Source organism: Miniopterus natalensis, chromosome 6, assembly GCF_054644295.1.
Source record: "Miniopterus natalensis isolate mMinNat1 chromosome 6, mMinNat1.hap1, whole genome shotgun sequence".
Taxonomy (NCBI): domain Eukaryota; kingdom Metazoa; phylum Chordata; class Mammalia; order Chiroptera; family Miniopteridae; genus Miniopterus; species Miniopterus natalensis.
This window is the reverse complement of record NC_142086.1, coordinates 84,215,265-84,240,658: the sequence shown is the minus strand read 5'-3', so window position 1 is coordinate 84,240,658 and position 25,394 is coordinate 84,215,265. Positions and strand designations below refer to the sequence as shown.

The 25,394-nt window shown below is 38.1% G+C and overlaps 1 protein-coding gene across 6 annotated transcripts in view; it reads right to left on the bottom strand.

The window, feature by feature from the left end:
• Positions 1 to 25,394, bottom strand: part of TTC3 (tetratricopeptide repeat domain 3) — a 96,127-nt gene that overhangs the window by 15,701 nt on the left and 55,032 nt on the right. For all 6 annotated transcript variants that reach the window (XM_087818405.1, XM_087818404.1, XM_087818406.1 and 3 more), the window contains 15 exons: positions 25,000 to 25,122; positions 24,143 to 24,244; positions 22,454 to 22,546; positions 21,725 to 21,789; positions 20,580 to 20,716; positions 18,446 to 18,772; positions 16,777 to 17,028; positions 14,004 to 14,050; positions 13,044 to 13,100; positions 12,060 to 12,133; positions 10,301 to 10,465; positions 7,569 to 8,634; positions 6,545 to 6,610; positions 5,335 to 5,484; positions 1,248 to 1,387 (listed from right to left, as the gene is read on the bottom strand). In XM_087818405.1, the coding sequence (XP_087674531.1) occupies positions 1,248 to 1,387; positions 5,335 to 5,484; positions 6,545 to 6,610; positions 7,569 to 8,634; positions 10,301 to 10,465; positions 12,060 to 12,133; positions 13,044 to 13,100; positions 14,004 to 14,050; positions 16,777 to 17,028; positions 18,446 to 18,772; positions 20,580 to 20,716; positions 21,725 to 21,789; positions 22,454 to 22,546; positions 24,143 to 24,244; positions 25,000 to 25,122 (2,864 nt within the window). The remainder of the gene's footprint in view (positions 1 to 1,247; positions 1,388 to 5,334; positions 5,485 to 6,544; positions 6,611 to 7,568; positions 8,635 to 10,300; positions 10,466 to 12,059; positions 12,134 to 13,043; positions 13,101 to 14,003; positions 14,051 to 16,776; positions 17,029 to 18,445; positions 18,773 to 20,579; positions 20,717 to 21,724; positions 21,790 to 22,453; positions 22,547 to 24,142; positions 24,245 to 24,999; positions 25,123 to 25,394) is intronic.

Below are 25,394 nucleotides of genomic sequence, written 5' to 3'. Positions count from 1 at the left end.
GCAAATGGGAAACGCATAAATGCCCTGAAATGTGAGTGTGGTCCCCGGTGACCTGTGCCTCCCATTGGTTCATGTTCTTCCCTCTGGATGAGGCCTGCACCCTGCCTGAAACAAGAGAGTGTGGTGGGAGGGTGCTCTGACAGCTCTGGGTGCAGACCTTCAGAGCCTGGAAGCTTCCACTTCTACACTCCCAGAAGCCCCCAGCTGGCTACCAAGCTGGAGACCAGATGGAGAGGCCATGTAGATAAAAGTCACAGGAAGAGGCCACATGGAGAGGGAGAAGCTCTGAAACTACATGGAGAAAAAGAGAACACGACACCACAGCATCCTGGCTGAGCAGAGCCCCAGCTAACTGCAGCCAGACGAGGAACCACTAGCAAGACCAGGGAAGAATGGCCTACCTGAACTCATCCCAGACTGTAAGATCACAATCAGATAAAATGACTGTTAATTTAAGCTGCAGAGTTTTGGGTGTTTTGTTACACAGTGGTAGGTAACAATTGAGCTAAGCAAATCGCACATCATCACTGTTTAGGGAAGGGAAGGGTAAGGAATCGATCATGGAGAATCTTAAAACCAACTTGACCCATCTGACAATTATAGTGCCTATATGTATTTCCAAATCTTTCATACTACAGGACCAAACTTAATGATTTCAGGATTCAGGATGAAAGTAATCATAAACAGAATAATCATCACAGAATCTTAGTGCTGAGGAGCTAAAGATCTAGACTAGCCTGCTCATTTCAGATACGGAAAAAGGTCTAAGGTCATGTTCACAGTAGAGGGAGTGTTCAGACTAGAAGGAATCCTTCTTTGTTAATTCATAGTTCCACTTTACTTGCAAACATGGCAGGTTTAGAAAAAGTTTCAGGTGACATAATTTCTCAAAAAATGTTCTTTAAAATGAGATGGCACAGTATCTAAAATTTTCACTTCAGTTGACATAGTTTGAAACTCACTATCAAAAATGTTCAAGTAACAGGGACCCTGGCCCATGTGGCTCAGTTGGTTGAACCATTGAAAGGTAAGAGGTTTGATGCTGGGTCAGGGCACATGCCCAGGTGGCAGTTTCCATCCCTGGTCGACAGGCAACTGATTGATGTTTCTCTCTCTCCCTCTCCCTTCCTCTTTCTTAAAAAAATCAACAGAAACGTTGTTGTTTTTTTAAATGTTAAAGTAACAACAAAAACCCCCACCCCAATTAAAAACATAATGAAAATCATTGCCTTTTCATTGTTACTTACGTTTCAGTGGCATCTGAAACACTTTTCATTTTCTTCTTCAGTGCTTTTAGTCTTTCTTGCATTTCTTTTTTCTCCTGTTGCCATTTTTTAATTTCCTTTTTCAAATCTTCGAGGAACCAATCTAATTCTGTCTTTGAGATCTAAAAACATTTTAGAAAGATTTACTTTAAAAAGTGAAAGAGCCTGAAAGAGAACTGGGGTAGTGTCCCGGCCTAATCCCTGACTCCAGTTCAGCAGAACACATCACAGCTGTCTGTTACCCTGGCTGAGCTTGGCATGCAATATTCTCCAATACTGGGCCTCAGCCCTCACCTGCTCTCATGGAATCAGGCAGGAGGGGAGGCCGTCATGAAAACAAACCAAGAACAGACAAGGGCATGACAGGGTTTCTGGTGCTGAGAGCTTCTCAGATTCACTGATATCTGATCTCGGTCTTCAAAGATGAGACTGCCACTTCAAGCACGGATTCAAGCAGAAGGGTAAGATAAGGCATGTCTGGACAAAAGCAAGAGGCGAGGGGCGGCTGGAGTACAAGGTGGACGTATGGAAGAGGCAGGGCAGGGAGAAATAGCACCCGAGGCATCTTTATAGTTTGAATCACAAACGGCCTTGTAAGTCATGCTGAGTGTGGACTTCATCCTGCAGAGAGCAGGAAGCCAAAGAAGGCTCTTAAGCAGGGCAGTGAGATGATGAGGTTCTTATTTTGGAAAAATAACTCTGAAGGACACAGAGATGGCTTAGGGATGGGTAAAAGGGTACATGAAAGTGTTAGAGCAGAGCACTGGCCTTCACATTTTCTTGACTATGACCTATGATAACAAATACATTTTAATAATGACCCATAGTGCTAGCGCACGTGCATACACACATTCTGAAAAAAACTGCCCTTACTGTCTCAGATTTCTAATATTTCTATTTTATTTTATTGTTAAAAACAATTCCAGTCACCATCAATTAACTGATTTCATTGCCCATTATCGGTTAAACCCTTAATGTTAAAAACTCTAGATAAGAGGGAGGGAAAAATCTCTCATAATCGGTCTCAGTGCAATATCCAGGGTGAGAGACGACAATGACAGAGATGACAGCAGGAATGATACACAGACACAAGGACGCTTTAGAAGATGAGAATGGATAAGGCCACGAGTCCAGCGGGTATAAGATGTAAAGCAGAAGATGACTGGATTAAGTAAGTGTCTACCTTGGGATGAATAACTAAAATCTCAGTAACAAAAAAGGAAAATACAAAAGATGTACTGACTAGAAGGCATGGGAAGCAGGGAAATTAACCTAGATATGCATGTACAAATAAAATAAATCTATGAATAAACAATAATACATATATAAGAACAATTTTGACCGTGTAATTATTTTGATGGATGGGATGGAGATTTACAAGTATTTGACAAAGACTACAAAGCTAAGGACTAATACTGAATTCTTTCCACATAACCACTTAGAAAGGAACAACATACTTTTAAGTCCTGTTTGTCTACACACTATAGATACTTCAAGTTACCAGGCTATTCTAGCACTGACCAGCACAGCCCAATTCAGTTCTCTTTTGCTCCCCAAAACAACTCTTTCCAATATGGGGAGCTCTCACCCTATTAATACACTACAAACCAGAAGTCGATTTACACAGTGATTGGTTACAACTTGGAATATATTTCCCCATGAAAAGCCTTGTTAGAAACATCAGCTAAATGTCTAACACTTCTCTTTCAAGAAACTCATGGTTTCAGCAGCAAAATGATTAAAATGAGGCCTCAAGTATTAAGAGGGCAAGTTCCTAGGCCCCGAGAGTCTGATTGTAGAAGAAACAGTCTTAGCTGGGGCTCTGGGAGCAGAGATCTGTGGTGCAAGGAAGACGAGGAGGAAAATCTAAGAATTTCCTCGGAGAGACAGTTTTGAAAAGATTCATGCCGATCATCACCAGCCTCCCGTCTCCCTGCCAGCACTTGGTTTTCAATGGCAGACTTGCTAGCCAGTGCAGGTCCTTAAAGACGTCCGAGTCCTACTGCAGTGGTAGGGCTGATTCCAGTGGCCTTCAGGTGGACAGGCGAACTGTTCTTGGGCAGCAAAGGTTCAATGACAGTCCAGCAGGACCCCCTCTAGCATAGGGAATGTTCTACTCACATTTTCCTTGCTGCAACCTTGTTGACCCTGAATTCGCCGAGTCACTACAATGACTGAGATGACCACCATACTCACTCCACTTACAAAATCCTTATCCTACTTGGACTACTTCTACTACTATGACCAAGGTCTCTACACATGCCTTGCTGCTGGCAACCAGGCCAACCTTGTTTCTTGCCTATCTTGTGCTTCTATTTTAAGTCAATGATTTCACCTCTGATTCAACCCTTTGGCCGGGAAATGATGTGCAACCAAAGGTTATACTGGAGCATAAGAACCGACTTAGCAATAAGCACCTAAAGGAATCCAGGTATTGAAATGCACTAAGTATTACAGACACACACTCTTATAGCTCAAGCACACAGAATGCTACATGAGTTAATCTGCTGTTTGTACTGACCACCTTTCAATGACACAGCGGCCTCAAAATGCTAACCAGGTTAGCTATCGTGAACTTGTCTGACTCCACAAGCGAGAATGATCTGAATCCTTTTCTTTCAAGCTTTAGAACAAAAGAAGGAACAGCCCACAGACAACTGCATCCTCTACATGCACCAGTTTAGAGATATAATTATAAACACTTTCTGGTAATCTTTTTCTCAATTAGAGAAAATTTGGTTTCTATACCTCTTCTTTTAAAACCTTGACTTTGTTCCAAAATAATTATTTGTGGTATCTTCAATAACATATATAATTTCTAAGTAGATAAAGAAAATAGAATAAAAAGACAAGAATGATAAAATAAAACCAGAAGTGAAAGTAATATAAAAATAAATGGCATGAGGTGTGAACCATTCTTTAGAAACAGCATTAAAACTTTCTGGCAGACAAAGTCCAAGAGAAACAGCAGTGAGCTATATAATTCAGTATCGACAAAATAAAAACAAGCCCACTGCACAGAGAAGCCCAGGGAGTGAAAGCAGAGAGAATCCACTGCTTAGGGCCTCAGAAAAAGGATACTGCATACAAGTCCCAGAAGACCAGCACAGAGCCTGGTACCAAGGGGATCATTCTATAAATGTCTGTTAAATGTGAGAAGGGGTAATACCCTCAACCACATACTAGCAATAAATGAAGCCACAATCGTCACAGCATGTGTAGGCCTGACATCCTTTGATGTAGGCTGACACAGAGTATGAAGACTCAGTCACTAAGCGCAGTTCTTCAGGGGCTCAAGCACACACTGTCTGATACCTCAATTCAATCTGGCTTTGCCACTAATTAGTATTACTCCAACAGCAGTTACATGTAACTGATAATCAATCTTAGCCAGCATAACTCAAGATCAGTAGACTCAAACAAGAGCAGTGGCTTTACAGTTCTGCTGCACATAAGCTCTGTGTGTTCTGCTCACCCTTCCTTAGGAATCAAGTGAAGATGATAAGAGAAGTAACAGTGGCAGCCAACACTTACAGAGCCCTTCCTATGCACCAGGAAGTTTTAAATAATTTATAAGTATTAATCTAACCCCACAAAATGAGAGCTATTATTACCCAAATTTTCCAGATAAGGAGCTAAAGCATGGAGAAGTTAAGTAACTTGCCCAAGATCAGAACTGGGATAGAACCAAGTCTGGATCTGAACCCAGCCAGTCTGACTCCAGGTCCCACACTCTTAACCACTAATGCTACACTGCCTCTCAATATAAACAAGAATTTAACTTGAAACTTAGTCACCAGAAAATAGTGTTGGTTAATCAAGCAAAATGAATTATAGGTAAATGAAAACCCCTATTTTCAGCCCCTTTTTTATATGGTAGCTTGCAGAGGTTCTAAACACTGCAAAAAACCACTGTCACTTTAACATGTCATAGAGAAATTTGAAATAAGCAATACTGGGAAAGAATCCATTACTTAGCCAATGCAGAAGCTCAGCTAATTGAGCCGCATGAGCATAATTCTCCTAAGTATGCCACATGCTATTAAAGAGAGGCTTCAGACAGAATTACCTTGTTTTCTTCCAGGTTCCTTTTCAACTTTTCTTCCAGGTCCCTGGTCTCTTCTGCGCCCTTGAGTTTTCTCTGCTCGTAATTCTCACATGCTTCCTTAAGCTGCTCTTGTAAAACCTGGTACTCCTTTTCAATCTGTGAAATATCCCCCTAAAAGTAAATTACAAAGTTATCTAAAGTAGTTAAAGCCAGGCCAGTATGGCTCAGCTGCTGAGTATTAATCTATGATCCAGGAGACCTGGGCTCAATTCTTGGTCAGGGCACATGCCCAGGTTGCAGGCTCAATCCCCAGCAGGGGGTGTGCAGGAGGCAGCTGATCAATGACTCTCTCATCATTGATGTTGCTCTCTCTCTCCCTTCCTCTCTCTGAAATCAATAAAGATATATTTAAAAGATAAATAAAATAAAATAGTTAACAACGCTTATTTCTGATTTTGTTCTGGACTGTCTTTTAAAATAAACTAAAGAGAATAAAATAAAAGGCAGATGAAAATTTTCAAGGGAAATGTCATAATGATTCAAGAATTAAAAATCCCTGAATGCTGTTCAGCAAAGCCAGCTCTTTTTAAAATAAAGGTATTAGTATTACTGAAATTCATAGTGAAGCTTTTTGATCAGTACTATAACTTAGTTCTGAATATTCACTTGGTTTAGAAGGTTCACTATTATACCAACAGTTTGAATTTGAAAGTCATTCTCCACAATTAACAAGAACTACTTTTTAGATTTAAAAAGCTGCATATATTATATCATATTTTAGACATAAACAGAACGTTTTAACTTTGGCCCTACTTTTAAGTGTTTTAAATGGGTAGTTGCTGATTATTTAAAAAAAAACAAGTTAAAATAAATTAATAGATTTATTCAATCATTCTTTAAAAAGTGAAGGGCTTTATAATACTTTCTGTATCATTCATGTGAATAAGCACTACTTATAAATTAATACAGGCTCATTATACCAGTTAAACAATGAAACCATTATACTATAAAATATATAAGCTAGAAGAAAAACTTACCTTTTCCTCTGCCTTTTCTTTCCAAATTCCAACAATAAAAACAAAACAGTAAATTTTTTGGTTATGTTCTAAAGCTTATTCCATAATGTTTCATATGGAATTAGATGGCTCCAAAATAGTTCTAGTCAGTCATTCCCATCTAGTTAAATTAATGAAATTAGAACTTTTAAACAGGCTACACAATTCTGACTCACCAGTTGTGCCTCAAAAGGATCATATGGCTCAGTATTGACTTCTTGATGTGCTGTACTCCCAGATACCTTTGGGGTAAAACAAACACTCAAATCCAGTCTATCTCGATTGCTCTAGTAAAACAGATTCATTATGTAATACCATTTAAAAGCATGCTCACAATTTTTGCAAGTTTGTTTTTTTTAGATAACATTCTGTGCTTTCTAGAGATACTTATATTAGAAAAGAGCTAGCATTTGCAATTAGTAAAAATGAAAGTGATTTTGACTCATTACTCTTAACGTATTTTTTCAAAGCTTTCTAGAAAACAGAAAACTTAGTGAGTAGAGGATAATCCAATCAGGGTTTAATGAATTCATGCCCTATGAAGTTAACTACAGAGGAACCTAAGTTTATTCTCATGCTTGTTAAGAAGGAACTTTTACTCACCTCCCTCTTGTTTCTCTCCATCTGGTTGGCTCTTACTTCCCTGACTCCTCCCTAGTTTTGGTAGGAGAAACTGGGCATGCGTAACTCAAGGCTCTCTTTTTCCTTCCTCTTGGGAGCTGCATGTGCAGAAAGCACATCTTCCCTCCTTCTGTATTCAGTTTTATGAGGCAGGCACCCACACTGGGAACCTCCTGGTCCAGCACTGCTGTAATTGGGGGTAAGCTGTTGTGTTGGGGGTTCCTGTTAGGACATGCACTCTCCACAGAAGAGCCACATCTTCCTACTGTGCCTGTAATAATTACTAAAGTAATGTTTTGGCTTCATCTCATCTACTGATTCCTCTATCTTATTTCTCAACTGGTGCAAAACTGGGGTAGAAAACAAGGGTACTATTTACTAGCCCCCAAAATTCTTTCTCACAAGACTACCTATTATGTCCTATAAAAGGGATATTTTTAAAACATTTTCAGGTGACAGCATTAGTAAGCACTATACAATCAATCATTTTAAAGAATTTTAGTAAATATAATGGCAATGAAAAGTTCTTTAAAAAATTAATTTTGGTATTAAGACGACTTTTTCCTATTTAAGTCTTACCTGTATGGCTACTACTTGTGCGTATGGAATGTTCATTGCTTCATTGCTCTTTTCTGGGTTTGCTTCCCGCTTGTGGGCAGAATTTTCACAGTGACCATCATTTCTGCTGGGCTCACCCTGGCCTGGATCAGCACCACCCATGCCACACTGTGACTTTACTGGTATCTCCAAAGAGTCCTGAAGGATCTGTGTTTCTGAAGCAATCTGGTTACCAGGGGCATGCTCAATATTCAAATGAGGACCCTCAAAATACACAGCAGCACTTTGATCTGGTCTGTCATTGGCTACAAAAGATGGCACCACTGCTATTGATGTTTGCAGCTGATATTCAGGAGAAATGGTGGCCAGAGGTGTGTAAATGTTAGTGTACTGGGGCAAAGTCGGTACCACGCTTATGTATGTTGGTGGTGGCGGGGTAATGTCGAATGCCCTAAAGGGAAGGTATGTACAGTATCCTGTGACCAAATGGGCTTGAGTCCAATAGGTTGCTTTCACCTCCTCAGGAACTGGTTTGCGAGAATTAGAGGAGGCTCGTTGGTGACTTGTATCCTCAGAGACTGGTTTGGGAGAATCAGGAGAGACCTCCTTGGGCTTCTCATCCTCAGGAACTGATCTGAGAGAATTCTCGGATACTGGTTTCGGCTTCTCGGCTTCACAGGCTGGATTGGGAGAATCAGCAGATCCAGGTTTGGGCTTCACATCCTCAGAAGCTGGTGCTGAGGATAAATTGGACACTGGTTTGGACTTTACATCTGGTTTAAATTCTCTAGCAGTTGGATTCAGTGGCAGTTTAACTCGTAAATACTCGCCTGTTTTTGACATTTCTTCTACCTTTGTCTTGATGTTTTTCTTCTTTCTCTTTTTCTTGAGCCGTGATGCAACTTTCTTCAAAGCAATACAGTTGTCAATCACAACAAAACGCGGACATCCCAGGAGGAAAGATTTCAAACCTCCCGCTTTTTCTAGTATCTGCCGAGTTTCTTCTGGGAAGAATTCATATTCTTCAGAGAACATCTTGTTACTCATATCCAAGGGGCCGTGTTCTTCCAACAACTGAGAGAAATAACTGGGGGAAAATTTGCATTTACATTAAGTGATTATACGTACTTGTACATATTCATTAAAAAATTATACTTCCCAAAAAATTCTCCCAAAGCAAATACTATTTCACTTCTAGCTGATCTCATCTCCTCCCCAACAATTATACTCATATTAAATTAAACTCTATACTCATAGTAAATGAGAAAGGCTAAATGCAATCAGTGATCCTATAAATAAAATTTTTTTACCCCTCAAAATATAATCAATTTTTTTTAGAAAAAAAGGGGGGAATAGAAAGCTACTTTATAAATTTTAATATAAAGCAATTAAAAGAAAATTTATTCAAGAAAAAAATACCCAGAATATAACAAGAAGAATATCAAATGAAAAGAGAAAATAAAATTTCAAAAAAATCCAACTGGTGCCCAGCTGGCAAAGTTCAGTGGTTGAGCGTCGACCTATGAACCAGGAGGTCACAGTTTGATTCCCGGTCAGGGCACATGCCCGGGTTGCAGGCTCAACCCCCAGTAGGGGGTGTGCAGGAAGCAGTCAATCAATGACTCTTTCCTCAAGTTGTTTACTTCTTCCCACTAATAATGGTAATAAATTCTGTAAGAAGCAAGCTCCTGAAAACTACACAGTCTGGCTTCAGTTCTGGATGCCTGAAGCAAAGTCTACACATTTTTTAAAATACTAGTGTATTTTTATAGCTGTTCCCATGTTGTCATCCAGGAGTTCTCTGGAAATATGAATTTCTCAGCACTTCAATTCTAGAGAAAAACCATCAAGAGGAACCCAAGAGCATATAACCAGGCTGAACAGAAATGCTGCAACTGAGGAAAATAGAAGAAATGACCAAATTATGGATGAGCAACAGGTTTTTCAGGAGAACAGTTAGCTTTTGAATTAATTTTCTATTGCAGATCTTAGCCCTCCATTTCCTAAGGAAAGCATCATGCACTGTTTATTAATGCCAAGCTCAAAATGGTAATTCCTAGATTTTCCTGAACTCTTACACCACACTCAGACTTGCCTTAAGTGTGAATTTCACATTCACATTTTCAATCCAAAAGTAACTCACATCCAAGGTTACTTCAAAAGGAAAGGCAGTTTTTCTTTTCTTTTATTAGACCAATGTCAGGAAGTCAAGTCTCCAATACAATACAGAGACACAGGGTTCTCTACGTGCACTATCATCCAGCTGAACCATCATCATTCGGTAGAACGATAACAAGATCCAGGCATTCTTTCCCCAGTAAAGGGTAACACTTCACCAAGCTATCAACTCGACGTACGAGATGCCAAACAGATGCATCCATCAACATAAAGACAATGAGATCACATAATCATACTACTCCTTGTCAAATGTAGACCTTGAAATTCATGATGAAACGATTATGGCTGGAAACTTTATCAGTCCTATCAGGACATATCAGGACAGTTTTGGAAGTAGCAAGTATCTATGTCAGCAGCTCAAACTGACCAAATAATTGTTAGGATTCTAAATTTAATGATTAAAAATCCTCAGCTATATTTGTGTAATACTGAACAAAAGCTATAAAAATACTCTTCTTCCCAGAATTTACAAGCCAGTAAATGATCCCTTTAATAATCACATGACACAAACTAAACAACTTAAGGTATTTAACTGGTGGCCTTGGTATAAAATAGTTGTAGAATGTTCTACTTACTCATATAGAGTTGAACATTTTTGTTTTGGGTTAATGTCCCACAGCTTCTTATTACGGACAACATATTCATTGCTGTGCTGTTCATAGAGAGCTTCGAATTCTTCTACATCTTGCCGAAGATGGTCAGGCACTACAAACGGGCCTGTGAAATTTGAATTGCGTCTGCTGTTAAAAAAAAACAATTTTGTGAATAATAAGCCTCAGGTGACCCAGAATAATACAAGGTGGGGCAAATGTAGGTTTACAGTTGTTCATATGGAAAATACAATAACTAATAAATATTACAAAAATAAACTGTTTCACGTACTAACAACTGTAAACCTACTTTTGTCCCACCCATATTTAAATTGGAATAAACATAAAGATAGTAACATATTACTCAGCATTATGATGCCAAAAAAAAACCACTAGCAGAGAATTTAATAGAGAAAGTTACAGTCAAGAAATATATGTACTTGATTACTGAGTACTTTTAATTAACTACTTTTGCCAACAACAGCAAAATTTTTAAAACTCCTAGTTTAAAAAATAAAAAATCAATGTTGCATTGATTGTACCTTGTTAAAGAGAAAAATGAAAAATTGTATTATAACTGCTATTAAAGTGCAATCAAGACTGGTGAAAAGTACTTAATTTTTATTTTTTTTTCAAAAAAGAGGTATGATTCTCTAAAAAGATATAGTTTGAATGTGGGCTCTGAACCAAATTGCTGGGTTTAAATTCTGCTCTGCTGTTGACAAGCTTGTGTTCTTGGGCACTCCACTGTGTTAGTTCCCTTATATATAAAATGAACATAATAATAACAACAGTTATCTCTTAAGGTAAAAGAGTAGGTTAAATAGCTTATACTATATATAAAGCTCTTAAAATAGTGCCTATTACATAATTGTTATCTAAGTATATAGGCTATTATTATATTAACTTAAAACAATTTCTCCATTTAAAGAATCCATGAAAATGACTGTGCAAAACAACAGTATTACAACTCCTTTAATAAATGTAGGAAAAACCCCAAACATTTTTTGTGTTTTTTGGCCCATAAAGGAATATGCTGCTCACTAGTTTTATTTCTTCTTAGGTCTATTTGTTTCTTGAAAACTTAGCTTCAACAACCAGATGCTATTATAAAAATCACTAACATCTAAGGTTAAGCTATTACATCATATATAACTTCCAAAACATCTCCGTCTCTCCTACTTTAGCAAATGAACATTTTAAAGAACATTTCCTTGACTTGTACCCCAGTATCTTGCACATAGTAGGTTCTCAAGTTTATCAAGTGAGTATTATCAGTCTTGTGATTTTATTTTTTACTTTTTTTATTGCCTTACCTGAGGATATATTTTGTTTTGTTTTTTACTTGATTAGAGAGAGAGAGAAACATCGATATGAGAGAAACATGAATCGGTTGCCTCCCATATGCACCCTGACCAGAGATCAAACCCGCAACCTTTTGGTATGTAACCTGACCAAGAATGGAACTCAAAACCTTTTGGTGTATGGGACAACACTCCAACCAACTAAGTCACCCAGCCAGGGGAGCCGTGTGATTTTAATGCAGTTTGTATGAATTCTTAACGTTGACAAGCCATGCTATAAATTCAACCAAGATGGGTCACATGAGGTTGTCATTATAGATGCATATCTTCAGACAAAGAAATTAGGGAAAACACAAATTTAAAGTACATTAAGTTAACATCACTTACTACGTTAAAACACTTGAGTTAAAATGAAGCAAAAATTTTAAAAATGTACTTACTTGCGGTCTTCGCCTGAAGCTATGGTCTCATTATTAGGTGTTACTGAAGTTGTTCCAGACCCAACTAACATAGGCTGGTTTAAAAGACGGGGAAATGTCAATCATTTTCTACCTTAAAATTACCATTAAAGGTGATGAATGCTTACATAAATATGTATGCAAACTGACAATATATGAGACTTATCTAAATTATTTTGTGAATAGGAACACATAATAATAAAAGTTTCAACAACCATAAATAGGTCCATTAACATTTAGCTGATTTCTTACACGCCAAAAAAATTTAAATGTCACTCAGTTTAAGTTCCCATCAGTTTTACTGACTGCTCGCATCCTCCCCTAATATTTGGTTACTTTTTCCACCCCTGCCCCTTTCTGATCCTGCCACTTTCAAATACATAACAGCCACGAAGAGCCCACCCTAGTAATCTCATGGGCCTGGAGCAGAGCCTTGCATGAGAGGAAGGAAGGGAGCCTATCAATTCTGTGATTCTGTTATAATGATTAGTATTCACCACCTTTATTTTGAGTGTTTAGTTACTGATAACAGGTAATACCTCTTATCCCACAGATGATAACACTAGGGCACAGGGAAGTCAAACAGTTTGCCCAAGGTAATGCAGAAAATAAAAACAGCAATAAAAATAATTGGTCAAGAGCCTTGTTATAAACTCAGGTCTATCTGACCCCAAGCTCCCTTGGTCACCCTGCTCTGAGACTACCAATGCAAAATTCGACATTATGACAGTTGTTTTACTCAGAAGTTTTCAGAAAATGAAAGGACAATAAAGATAAAAGTCTCTTCAAAAAGTTCCTTAGATACAACATGAACCTAAACTTCCTCAAATGTAGAGGGCTGCCAAAATGTCCTTAAAGCCTGAGATGTCATCTCAACAAAATGCTTCAAATATCCCAAGAATCGGTTAATTCTAATTTACATGCTCAATATTTTAGAGAAGAATTTATACAGAAAATACTCCATACCTTTGAATCTTTTGGCTTCTTCTTCTTGCCTTTGTTTTTTATCTTGGTAGAATTAAACTAAAAAGTGAGGAGGAAATCACTGAACAAATAACAGCATTATGAAGCTACCATATATTACAAACATGCTAATTTTCACAGACTGGTCATAAGTTGAATTACAGAAAATGTTTAACAAAAAATAGCACTATATAGTGTGTTAGCCCCCTAGCATTATGATTTATAACAGAAATTAAGAAAAAGTTTAATGATGCCTTATAACTAAAATTACATTGTTTCAACATTTTGAACTCATTTTCAACAAGGTTTGTGTCATTTCAAGTAATTAATCAGACTTTTAAAGTAATTCTGGTTATATGCTAATAGTATTTTAACAATTTTCCTTTTACTAAGGCAAACTAGACATTTGCACCTGGCCAGACACTGGGGCACAAACACTGAATTTAGAAGCAGCATTTAACTTCTCATGGGGTATGTTAGCTGTGTTTCCATATGTAGCTGGGCAATATTTGATAGAATGGATTACGATAAAACTTCAAGTATTGATGACTTGATCCTAAAAAGTCAGTAAACAAGCAATTTCCTGTTTGAAAACTGCCACTACCTATGAACAAAGACAACTCTGGAATTATTTTCAGTTCAACTAAATTTGGAGTCATTCAAAACCAAGTCCCTTGGTTTTTCTTAAAGAGGAAAACATCAGAATTTCACCATTACAGATAACTTTTCATTTTCATGCCAGACGACTCAAGAACTGTCTTCCTATTTCTAAGACTACTAGTAGCTCCAATTCCAATAGTAAGTTGGGGTTAACTTTCTAGGGAAATAGTACATGTTATCAGAAGCCCTCCAGCTTTGGTTCTGGAGTGCCACCTGCGATGTAATACACTGGCCAGGGCCCTCCCCTCTTCCTTTGGCTAACACAAACTTGAGCATAACATTTAAAGTGGCCAAATAACTTACTGGCACATCACCACTGTCTTGTTTCCTCAACACAGTGCAGCGGCTGTCTGCAGGAAGACACAGATGGTTTTGTGAGCAAATGGAACATAAACATCACCATACAATATACACTAAAGCCTCAAAGGAAAACACCCCAGATACACTGACACAGGCTATGTTCTATGCCTCATTTGGCTTTGACACAAATCTAGTTTAGAAACCAAGGTGAAATGGCTAACTAAATGGGAAACCAACTACCAAGAACAACAAAATTTCAATCCATTTCATCATAATGTGAGTGCCTTCTGGTGCCAAACTCTATGCCAGGTGCTGGGAATACAGAGATGCATAGAACAGTCCCTGCCATCCACAGGCCTGTGTGCTACGAAACAGCCAGATAGGCAAATGCCTGCCACCCAGTGTGCTAACTGCCACAATAAAGATAATGTCAATAAAGCTGATGGAATAATAAAGTCTTCAAGGGGAGAGGCCCAAGGGGGGGATCAGGAAGGGCTTTGGGGAGGATGGAGCTTGACATAAACAAGCAAGGAGGTGGGACGTGGCTGGAGGAACTGAAGGAGCAAAGACAGGAGGCAGGAAAGCACAGGGTGGGCTGCGGCACAGTAACTGGAGGGGTGTTTATTCAGAAGGCAGATGGGCAGAGTGATGATGAGCCCAGATATGTGATGTGAATTTAATCTGTAGGCAAAATGAAGCAGCAGAAGTTATAGGATCAAACAGGTGTGCCTCAAGAATCACTAGAGGCAATATTAAGAGGAAGATTTGGAGCGAAAGGGTCTAGAGGCATGGAGACCAGTTTGGAGCCTACTGCAATAGTCAGATCATGGAAAGATCACTAGGGTCCTGGCCGAGGGAAGTGGAGATGGAAAGAAAAGGACAGATCCAAGATAAAGCTCATTTGGACTGCTGACAAACTAGGTATGGGGTAATAGGGAAAAGGAAGAATTGAGGCTAATTCTAGGTTTCTTGTTTAAAAAACAAGATATACAACAATGTTATTAAGTGAGATAAATTCAGTAAGTGGGATATAAACGGGTTCAGCCACATTGCTCTTAAGGGGCCGGCCTCTTGGGTTTCTACACAGAAATTCCAATAGGGAAATGTGCATACAGACTTCAGGAGGGAGGCTGGGGCTCCCAATTATCACAGCATTGGTGACATTAGTGAATAGCTTTACTTACAAGATCAATGGACTTTTTAAACTTTAAAGAAATGTAAGTAATTCTAATGAAAGATAAAATTTAAAATGTCTGGGGTAAAGGTAAGAGCCAGAACTATGGGATTTAAATATCTGTTTGGCCAGTCATTTGGCTGGTGGCTTCTGACTCTATGACTGAGAGCAGAGAAAGAGTCACAGCCAGACAGACTGCATATTTTAGGTACAGAACACCAGAATCAGGAAAAATGCACACAGCAGGAACTGTGTCATTTTAGCTGTCTTGTTATGTGATCCAAACATGCATCGGGTTGTATAAGCTCAGTCAAGACAGCATTTTATTACCAGCAGCAGCAAACTGATGGCAATAAATTCAGGCTGTCAAGTGGCATGTCACCTCCAGTCATGAAGCAGTGTCCTGGAAAAATAAAGCCATCTATATGTGAGTGTGCTCTTTCCTAAGAATCACAACAAAAGTAAGCCCTTTTGGTTCCTTATACTGCATCTGACCTTGGTAACATGTGACACTTTTGTACAGAGACGGACCTTTTAACATACACTTTAAAACAAAGAGCATGAAATTTAAAAGTCTAATGTCTAACAATAAAGTCAACTTCTGATGCTGAGGGAAAGGGGAGGGGCATTATAAAATATACATGTAGTAGCAAAAATAAAAAATTCAAATTAATTTAGAATCTAAAATCTTAGCATTTAAGCAAAATGGGCCCACACAGATCTCCAAATTCTCTATTTTAAAGATGAAGAAACTAACGATGGAGAGCAGCTAAGGAGTTGACTAGTAGCTGTCCTATTCTGTCAAACTGGACTCTGAGCCCTTACCCAGGCCCCCGTTGCCCTCCATCCTCTCTGAGCCTAGAGGTCACCCTGTGCAATTCCACCTCCACCTTGGACCCCATCCACACACCAGGCTCTCCTCTTGCTAGGAGAATGCACATGCTCAGTCCTTCCTCTGAAGCTGCTCCTCTGGTCCTCTCTCACTGAGCTTACCCCCACATCACATGTATACTCATTTTACTCGCTTCTGTAGAGCTTAAATAGGGCCCTTGAGGGCAGGGACTAGCGTAAGCATTTCTGAATTCCTTGTTAACTCCTAGCATAGGCCTTGAGGCAGCAGTAAAAATGAGCTTTTTAATGAAATGAATGAGGGAAGAAGCTGAGCCACAGCCCACTTTCCCTGACTCACAGTTCCAGCTCCTCCCACCACAGCAGATGTGCTGTCTGCTCTAGAATCCCCAAACATCACCTACTCCTGCAAGTTTTCCTGACTGCTACAAATAAAATCATTTCTTAATAAATCCTGTCAATTTAACATGCGATCTTTGCCATGATGCAAAATATCTAAGATGAGAACAGTGATGGTATATTCAGTATAATGTATCCATCTGAGTATCTCTACAACACTTATTTCCATAGAGTAAAAAGGTTTTATGATACGAAAAAAATTACTATTCCTAATCACCAACCTCCCCAACTAAGCTGGTTTTACCATAATAATTTTCACTATTTTCTTTGTGAAGTATTTAAATAAATTAGGTCCTCCACATATTTTGTTTCCTAAGATTAGGTATAATATAAACTGAAACTAAGCCCACATACCCATGATATCGAAGAATTCATCTAAAGCATTATGCAGCGCCGGGAACTTGTCTCTGTGATCTTCTAGCAGCCATATCAAACACCGGGCTTCCTTCAATGATGTTGGCTCACAGAAATAGTCCAGTTGCTTTCCTTCTATAGAGTTTAGTTTGTGACCATACTTCTCATTCCAGAGAAAAGTCATGATGCTGAAATCAAGATCCTTAAGAGACGCTCCGTAACGAGAGAAAAAAGATCCTGTGGCATCTAAGCCTGTGATTAAAAACAAAGCCCATATCAGGAGGAGGGAAATCACTTACTGTACAATCACATTCACCTTCATACCTTTGAAAATGGTTTCAGGACAGTCTGCTTACAATCGTAGTGAAAACATGTACTCGAGAGCAATCTTGTTTAAGCTATTGTACATTTCAGAGACACCATTCAACATGGATATGCTAATTACAGTGATTCTTATCTATTAGTTGAATAAGGTGGGTCAAAGGCTTCTATTATTGTTTTTATTAGACTTAGGAAAAGGCATTAAATTCCTTTAAAAATATAGCAATAACCTTTTCACTAATTCATGACTTTCATTCCAATTAGTACAAACCAACAAGATTTTATAACGCTTTTAATTTACAAATGCCTTTAAAACAGTATATGGGTAAACTCCTCCCAACACCTCCAAGAACTGCTCCATATTCCCCCAAATATCATGGCTCCTAACACTCCTCACAGAAGTCAAGGCGCTCATCATTCCCACTTTATCCGCTTTGTCCAAATCAGAAAAAGGATGACTGTAACTCCATGCACTATTACTGAAAGTATGGTGAACACTTGCTACTTACTAACACAGCCACTGAAAGGCAAAGATTAGTTCTGCCCTCTCTCCCACATGCCTCTCATACAGCACAGTTACCTCCTACAGGGGCCATAGGCTCTCAGCCAGCAAACTGCTGAACCAGAATTCCCCTACACAATGTTTCTTCCAGATGAAATAGTTAGCAGGCAGAGGTCTTGCTGCATGAAAAATTACTACCTTTAAACACCAAAACCAGGGACCATATAAAATACTCATACAAGGATTAAGGAAACTGCCTATGAAGAAATACCACATTCACACCCCCCATTTAAGGCTCAGATCACAGCATGTGCTCAGTGAGGGGAGGCAGATCACAGCTAGTACTGAAATGTTAATTTCCCCCTACCCACCCCTCACCCTTGTCCCCATCCCTCTTTCTGCTTAAACGTGCAAATGATGTGACTCCACCAGGGGTAGGGAATGTCCAGCCCAAGGCCTTATACGGCCAGCAAAATCATTTACTCTGGCCCTGCCAAGGCAACCACAGAGGGCACAGACAGCTGACTCCAGGGGCTGCTATGTACCCATGGCTAGGCCTGCTATTTATAGTACTTATGTTTTACACATTTACAAATACTTTAGCATAACATGGGACCAGATTTTTTGACTGAACTTTCTTGTGTTTACATCTTTTGAAAAAGTATACTGTAATAACCTTTCTATAAAATAAGCTAAAAATTGTGAGTTGGGAAAATAGTATTTTTAACCATATCAATTTTCAATTCTATATTTTAAAAACTCATAAATGATAAGAAAATGAAAAAAGCCTCAGAGCCCATATTTATCCTTCCTACTACACTGCATCTCCAGAAGGAAATGACATACCAAAGCTATTAAGTTTCTGGATCCAGGTGGCTAATTTTGGCTCCACTTCTTTAAGCTCACTCAAAATATGCAGGAATATCCTTGTTTTGACTCTATTCTTTTCTTGAATCAAGTGACGAATGACATAGTCCACTGCTTCACTTAGAAAATTTCTGCTGGAAAAGCAGGATGTGTAGTCTTCTGTGCTTAAAACCTTCCACGAGAGCAACTCTTTGAGGAGCTTAGATGTATTCAGCACACCGGATTTAATCTTGTCGGCGTACTGCTTGATGCACTGCAGAATCCTGTCATCCAGGAACTGGCAACTCTCAACACTGGCTACAGTTTCTAAGGATAAACCATGGTGGTCAGTTACAGTGAGAAATAGTACCAACTTGCAAAGATAGAAACTCAGAAAAAGATGATGTAACATTACAGAATAATATAAATATGGCTCAGATGGACTCTTCATGTTGTTTTAAATAAACAACTCAAGAAATTCTAGCCTGGCCAGGTGTGGCTCAGTGGCTGAGCATCGACCTAGGAGCCAGGAGATTATGGTTCGATTCCCAGTCAGGGCACATGCCCAGGTTGTAGGTTCAGTCCCCAGCCGGGGGTGTGCAGGAGGCAGCCGATCAATAACGCCTCTCTCATCACTGATGTTTTAACTCTCTCTCTCCCTTCCTCTCTCTGAAATCAATAAAGATATATTTTTTTAAAAAATTCTAAATTATGAATATAAATACAGAATGGGGCAAAAGTACATTTATAGTTGCTTGTATGGAAAATAACACAATAATTAATAGTAATAATTATTGCATTATTTAATGCAATAAATAAGCATCGACCTAGGATCCAGGAAATTGAGGTTTGATTCCCGGGCAGGGCACATGCCCGGGTTGTGGGCTCGATCCCCAGCAGGGGGCGTGCAGAAGGCAGCTGATCAATGACTCATCATTCATGTTTCTATCTCTCTCTCTCCCTTTCTCTCTCTGAAATCAATAAAAAAAATATTTTAAAAAAAAAGTTATACAAGAATAAACTCTGTTTCACTTACTCACAAGTGTACACCTGCTTTTGCCCCATCTCTTATTTAACAATACCTTTGAAAAAATATGAAAGTTCACGTTAAATAAAACATATCAGAAGTACCGTTATCTCCTTCACTCTGTACTACTCATGTAACATCCAAAATTTTAGTTCCTCTAAAATAAGGTTACTTCCCTCAACCATTCTAACCAAGCCTCATCAACTACCTAAAATTTATATCGAATAAACATGTTTAGTCATTAAGAATACAAAGGGGGTTTTTTGGAGTTAAAGGGATCATTTATTCAGTTACGGGTTCAATTAGTATTTAGTAGTTTTTGTTATATTATTCATCTTATTGTTGGATCCTAAATTGCAGACCTGTGGACTCACTGACTACAAGTCGGAAAATATCTCAGAAGTTCATCTTCCCACCCATTCATCTCCCTAATGGATGGCCACTTAGCCTCTTGAAGCATGCAAAGTCAAAATACCAACATTCACTGAAAACTTTTCAGTAAGAAAGATCATTTTGGTTGATTTGTGAAACGTTGATGGAATACTAGATGAAAAATACAGCAAGAGGAAATATTTCTTTTGATAGACGGCCGTAGTTACACAAAATAAGAGTAACTTACTTCAATGCATCTAGAAGTAAACACACAGACCAACACACCCACAGCAACAGTGACATACCAGATACATTCCCATGTTGATCACGGAATGACGACAAGATAAGCATAAAACAAAAGGCTGGACTAGGCAACCTTTGAACTCAGCATAATTATTAGTCAATTTATAGTTCACTCTTTTAGAACTTAAATGCTCCTAGCAGAGACTACACACCATTGTCAAACATGCAATACTCATGGTGGGTATTATCTCCACCTTTGGTTCAGGGATAAGGAACCTTACAGTAGTGGCAGGGAGTGTTCTGAATCCCCATGCACTGCTTCCAATATCAGTGCCCTTTATAGCACCTGCTCCCAAGACAGTATTAAAATATTAACCGAAATCCAGATTTCAATTCAGTAACAACTAACATAAGGCCCAGTCAGAGGAATATTTATACTTGTAGTTTAAGTAGGAATTGGGCATTTTTATCATGCCTTGGACTCCAGCTTACCTTTCTGCTCTTCGTTTTTGGGTGGGTTACTTTCCCTTAAGTCTTCTTCCATTCTCTCTTGTGCTAATTTTTTTGCTTCCTGTTTTTGGATCTTTCTCTTCAATTTTTTGTCTTCTTTCAGTTTTAGTTTCTCTAGGCTGATAAACATTGTTAATTAGTGATAATTCACCTTTGTTATAAACTCAATTAACTATTTTCCTTTGCCTACTATAGAAACCATTCTCTAAGCAGTAAGTTATAAGTGTTCCTTTTTAGTTAGAACTTAGCCTGTATCTTCTGTTCAGTGTCAAAAACTGTTGACACGTGGTCAATTCAGTCAAACTAAAGGTACTTGTTTCATAAAAACAGGAACCTCAGTGACTGGGTGACTTTTCTCTAAGGATGCCATGTACCAACTATACAGATATTATTGCCATGTTTTTAAGTTACTGCTTAGGGTGAAGAGGAATAACAAAAATTACTCCACAAGATAATACATGTAAACACTCATTTCAAAAACAGGTCCCACAGTAAACTATTATTTCCACATCCCAATAATGGCCCACAACCCCAGAATTTGGTTGATATGGTTACAATGAATTCTCTTCAACAAATAAGTCTGTTCATCTTTCCTTTTGCTTTTTCTTGGTCACCAATGATGAAAAAAATCACTTATTAGAATGGAAAACAAGAGGCAGGACCAAAAAGAAAAGCAAGAAGCATTGAAATTATTTCATCTGAACAAAAAGATACAAAGAAGGGAATAATCTTGACAGTACACTACGTATTTCAGGGTGAGAAATAAGTCATTGGTTCAAAATGTTTGCTGAAGAGAGATTTTAAAAAGTGCTTTTGGAATTAAACAACTAAGTATACAATTTTTACCTGACAAATCTACTAATCAAAAGTCATTTCACGGCATCAAATGTCATAAGTTTACTTATAAATTCAACCACTAAATAAGGCTTCTGATTCAAGTTTTCAGTATTTAATCATTTCAGGCTAGTTCTCTTTAAGTTTTAAAAATCCATAAAAATCATTTTAAAACCACTTATTTGGACATGTGTGCACAGTCAATTCAAAAAATAGCATGATTTAGAAACCTGCATTTAACAGAATTATATTGTAAAAGACATCATTAAGCTACTCATTGTTAAAAATCTTACCTAGAACATTTCTGTTTCAGAATAGGTCTTGAAGGAACCTTTTCTTTTACGACCTTGTGTTCAAACTTTAAATAAAACAAAGACATCCAAAATTTGTCTCATACGCCCATGACATAAAGCACAAAACCACAAGCAACAAGCATTTCACAAGCACACACAGTCAATGGTCAATCTGTCAAAGAACAGTGATGATGTTCTGACCCAGACAAAAGCCCAGAAAACTTTAGCAAAACAATTTACTGAAAAGAGGAACAAGAGAGTAGATGCACTTTAGCAAGAAATTTTTTTAAAATTAAAAGCAAGCAGAGATCAAATAAACTACAAATATCATTACAACAATCCACTCCTGCCACCTCCATATTGAACAGTTAAATGTAACTGTTCAAGACCCTCAAGACCCTCTTCACCTCCCTAAGGATCCCCACCCCACAAATACCCAGAAGTTTACTGGGGGTAAAGAAAACAACATTATAAAAAGAGTAACAACAGTAAAACGAAAATGTAAAAGCCTCCTTTACTTGTTAGGAAATAAAAGAATGTAAGAATCCTTCATTGCAAAGAGGCATTCTCCCATCCTAATAGCTCCTATACTGTCTGAAATGAAGTAACTGTTTGTTTCCTGGAAAAGACAAGATCCAAACTGTACAACTTCCAGAAATTTAAATCATGCTTTAAAAGGTATAAGCATTCTCATTATCAATTTAATAAGATTTCCCCTTAGATACTTACTTCACATTTAACTTGACCACCACTGCTGAAGATGATAATCTTAGAAATGATACCTTCACAGTCAGGTGTAAGACAAATTCCTTGTAGAAAATCCTATTTGATTGAAAAAAAAAAGTGCTATATATCAGAATAAGTCTATACACGTATACCATTTTAACCATCAGGATCAGTTAAAATATGGTCAAAAACCTCCTTCAGGGAGGCACTGAAAGCCCCTGCTCATTGCCATGTGATTTTCAGAGCCTCCCTACAGAAGCAGTATCTGCTATAGGGTTGACCACATGACTTGTTTCGGTCAACCCAAGGAGAGCTGACACGATGTATACTATGTCCCAGCAAAAGCTTTAAGAAACACTGAATGGACTGGCCCTTGATTTTTACCCTCTGCCACAAGAACATGTTCCAGGCAACCTCAATTCAGATACAAAAACACAGCCACAGAGACTAGAGCGGCTACAACCCAATCCTGGCCAACAGCTGCAGAACTTCAGGGAAGTGATATAAGCAAGATGAAACTCTCTCATTGTAGTCATGAGATATTTGGGTTGTATATTCCTTCATATATCCTGGTGAAAGCTAATTTACAGAGGGCATATCTCAACCCATGGGAATGGTTAAGACCACTAAGGGAATGTGCACGGAGAAATTCAATTAAGGTAAGTCAAAAACATAGCAGAAGTGACAACAGCAATAGCTATTTGGTCATATCATGATATCTCCAGTTAACTATGTCAAGAAAAGGTATAAAATGTGAGAATTTGTCTCTACCAAACCTGTATAATTCCTATTGCTAACAGGCATCGAGCACACCACCTTATTTTCCCCCCAATAAAGATAGGGGTTTACATGAGGCTATGCAGTGTAGAAAAAGGTGCCTTTTTTTTTCTTTTTAAGTCCCTACTTATATGAATCACAAACAAATTCTATGAATACAAGTAAGATTTTAAAACTGTGCCTTCTCAGAAAGTATACCTAGCTAATGATAATTAACATCATTATCTTGCTAATTAAGAGAAACCCCAATGAGAAGTGGCAGTATAAAATTTAACTTGATTCCTTAGTACAAATTATCTCATCAAATTTTGGTAGAAAAAAAAATTTGAGACCCCAAATCTACATCATAACTTTGAAGTAAATGAAAGATCCCTGAAGGACTAAAATTGTCAGTGCATAATTTAAGACCTAAATTTTACAATTAGACATTAAAATTTTTATTTTTGATCATAACATTCCAATGAAAAAGTTGGTTAAATAATATGTTGAAGATATTTATGGTTATTGCCCTTATACTTGTACTAAATAAAAACAAAAACTGATTTTCCGCTTTACTACTGAAGTTTTAATTTAAAACTTTCTGATTATGTCTAGAATGCACAAGAAGAAATTTATATTCATTTAAGACATTCTCTTAAGTGTCTCAGGGGGGAAAAAATTAACATACAATAAGCATACTAAAAAATCCAGACAGGCCAGCAGTGTGGCTCAGTGGTTGAGTGTCGACCCATGAACCTGGAGGTCACAGTTCCATTCCAGTTATGGTACATACCTGGTTGCTGGTTCAATCCCCACAGGGGGCATTAAAGATCAATGACTCTCTCTTACCACTGATATTTCTCTCTCTCTCCCTTCTCTCTGAAATCAACAGAAACATGTTAAAACAAAAAATCCAGACAATCTTATTAGCCTTACCTTGTCAATTTTATCATTAAAGGTGGTTGTTTTTAACTTCTTCCAACAGTTCATGTGAAATTCTATTTTGCAGTACTGGCAACAGCTGATTCGTATAAAACCCTGGGGGTTTAAAAATTTTTTTAATTCACATTTTAAGGCATCTTCTCCCCACCCCCCTTCTCTTTCTCACAAACATTCTCTCACTCCCAATGTGTACATTCACCTGGCAGACATAACTAGACGTCACATTCCCTTCTGTACCCCAGAATGCCCAGTGCGAGAGCTTGACTGACATACTCATTTTCACAGCTTACAGTTGCACTGTCCTTTACGATGTATAAAATATTTTATAAACATTATTTCATCTGCTCTGATCAGGGACAGTGCCACAATGGGCAGCCATTATCTTCTTGAATAAACTAAGGCTCAGTAACTTATTCACTCACTTAAATGCAGACTTGGTCTCAAGCTTAGGTTTCGGAGAGCCAATTCAGTGATCACAATGGCCTTTAGATTCTTGGAGTCAGATTTTACAAGAGATTAGAACTGCAACTAATCAGAGGAAATAACCTCATTTTGTTTCCTGATCTCCTAGGAACAGGCAGTTTTTGACACAGTGGCTAGAAAGGGGAAAGGGAATTAGGCAGCCTGCCTTCTCAGGTCACCACCCTGCCCTTGGTGTTAATTTCAGCGGCTCTGGGTTCCCATGTGAAATGATGCGGACCTAAAGAAGTCCAGGGGAAGGAGTAGCCAACAGGATATTAAAATACGGGCAAGCTAGAGAACTTGGGTGCCTTTAATTACAGGATTTGTTCTGAATTCACTTTAAAGCTCAACTGTGCAAGTTACTGTCCTAATGTGCATTCATTATTTACCTTAAAGTCTGGATCTGTTATGTATATCTGGATTTTGGAATATCCATGGCACTTCTGATAGCAACAAACAGCATCTGGCACAGGAGGGAACCTGCATTCTTCAATAAATTTCTCTAAGACACTCTAAAACAAAACAAAAAAAACACAAAAAAATACTGCTATATTAACTAATTCATCAATCAAAATGCTTGTGATTTCAATAACCTCTTGCTGTCAAAATATTTTCAGCCTAGGAATAACTAAATGTTTTGTAGCCAAGAACAAATTACATACCACTTTTTAATGGAGGTTAATACAGAGACATGTCAAGAGAGAATGGGATGGCGGGGGGGGAGTGCAAAGACTAAAAAAAAAATTTAGAATTTCAAAGTCAGAATCAAACTCTTATCCTGTTA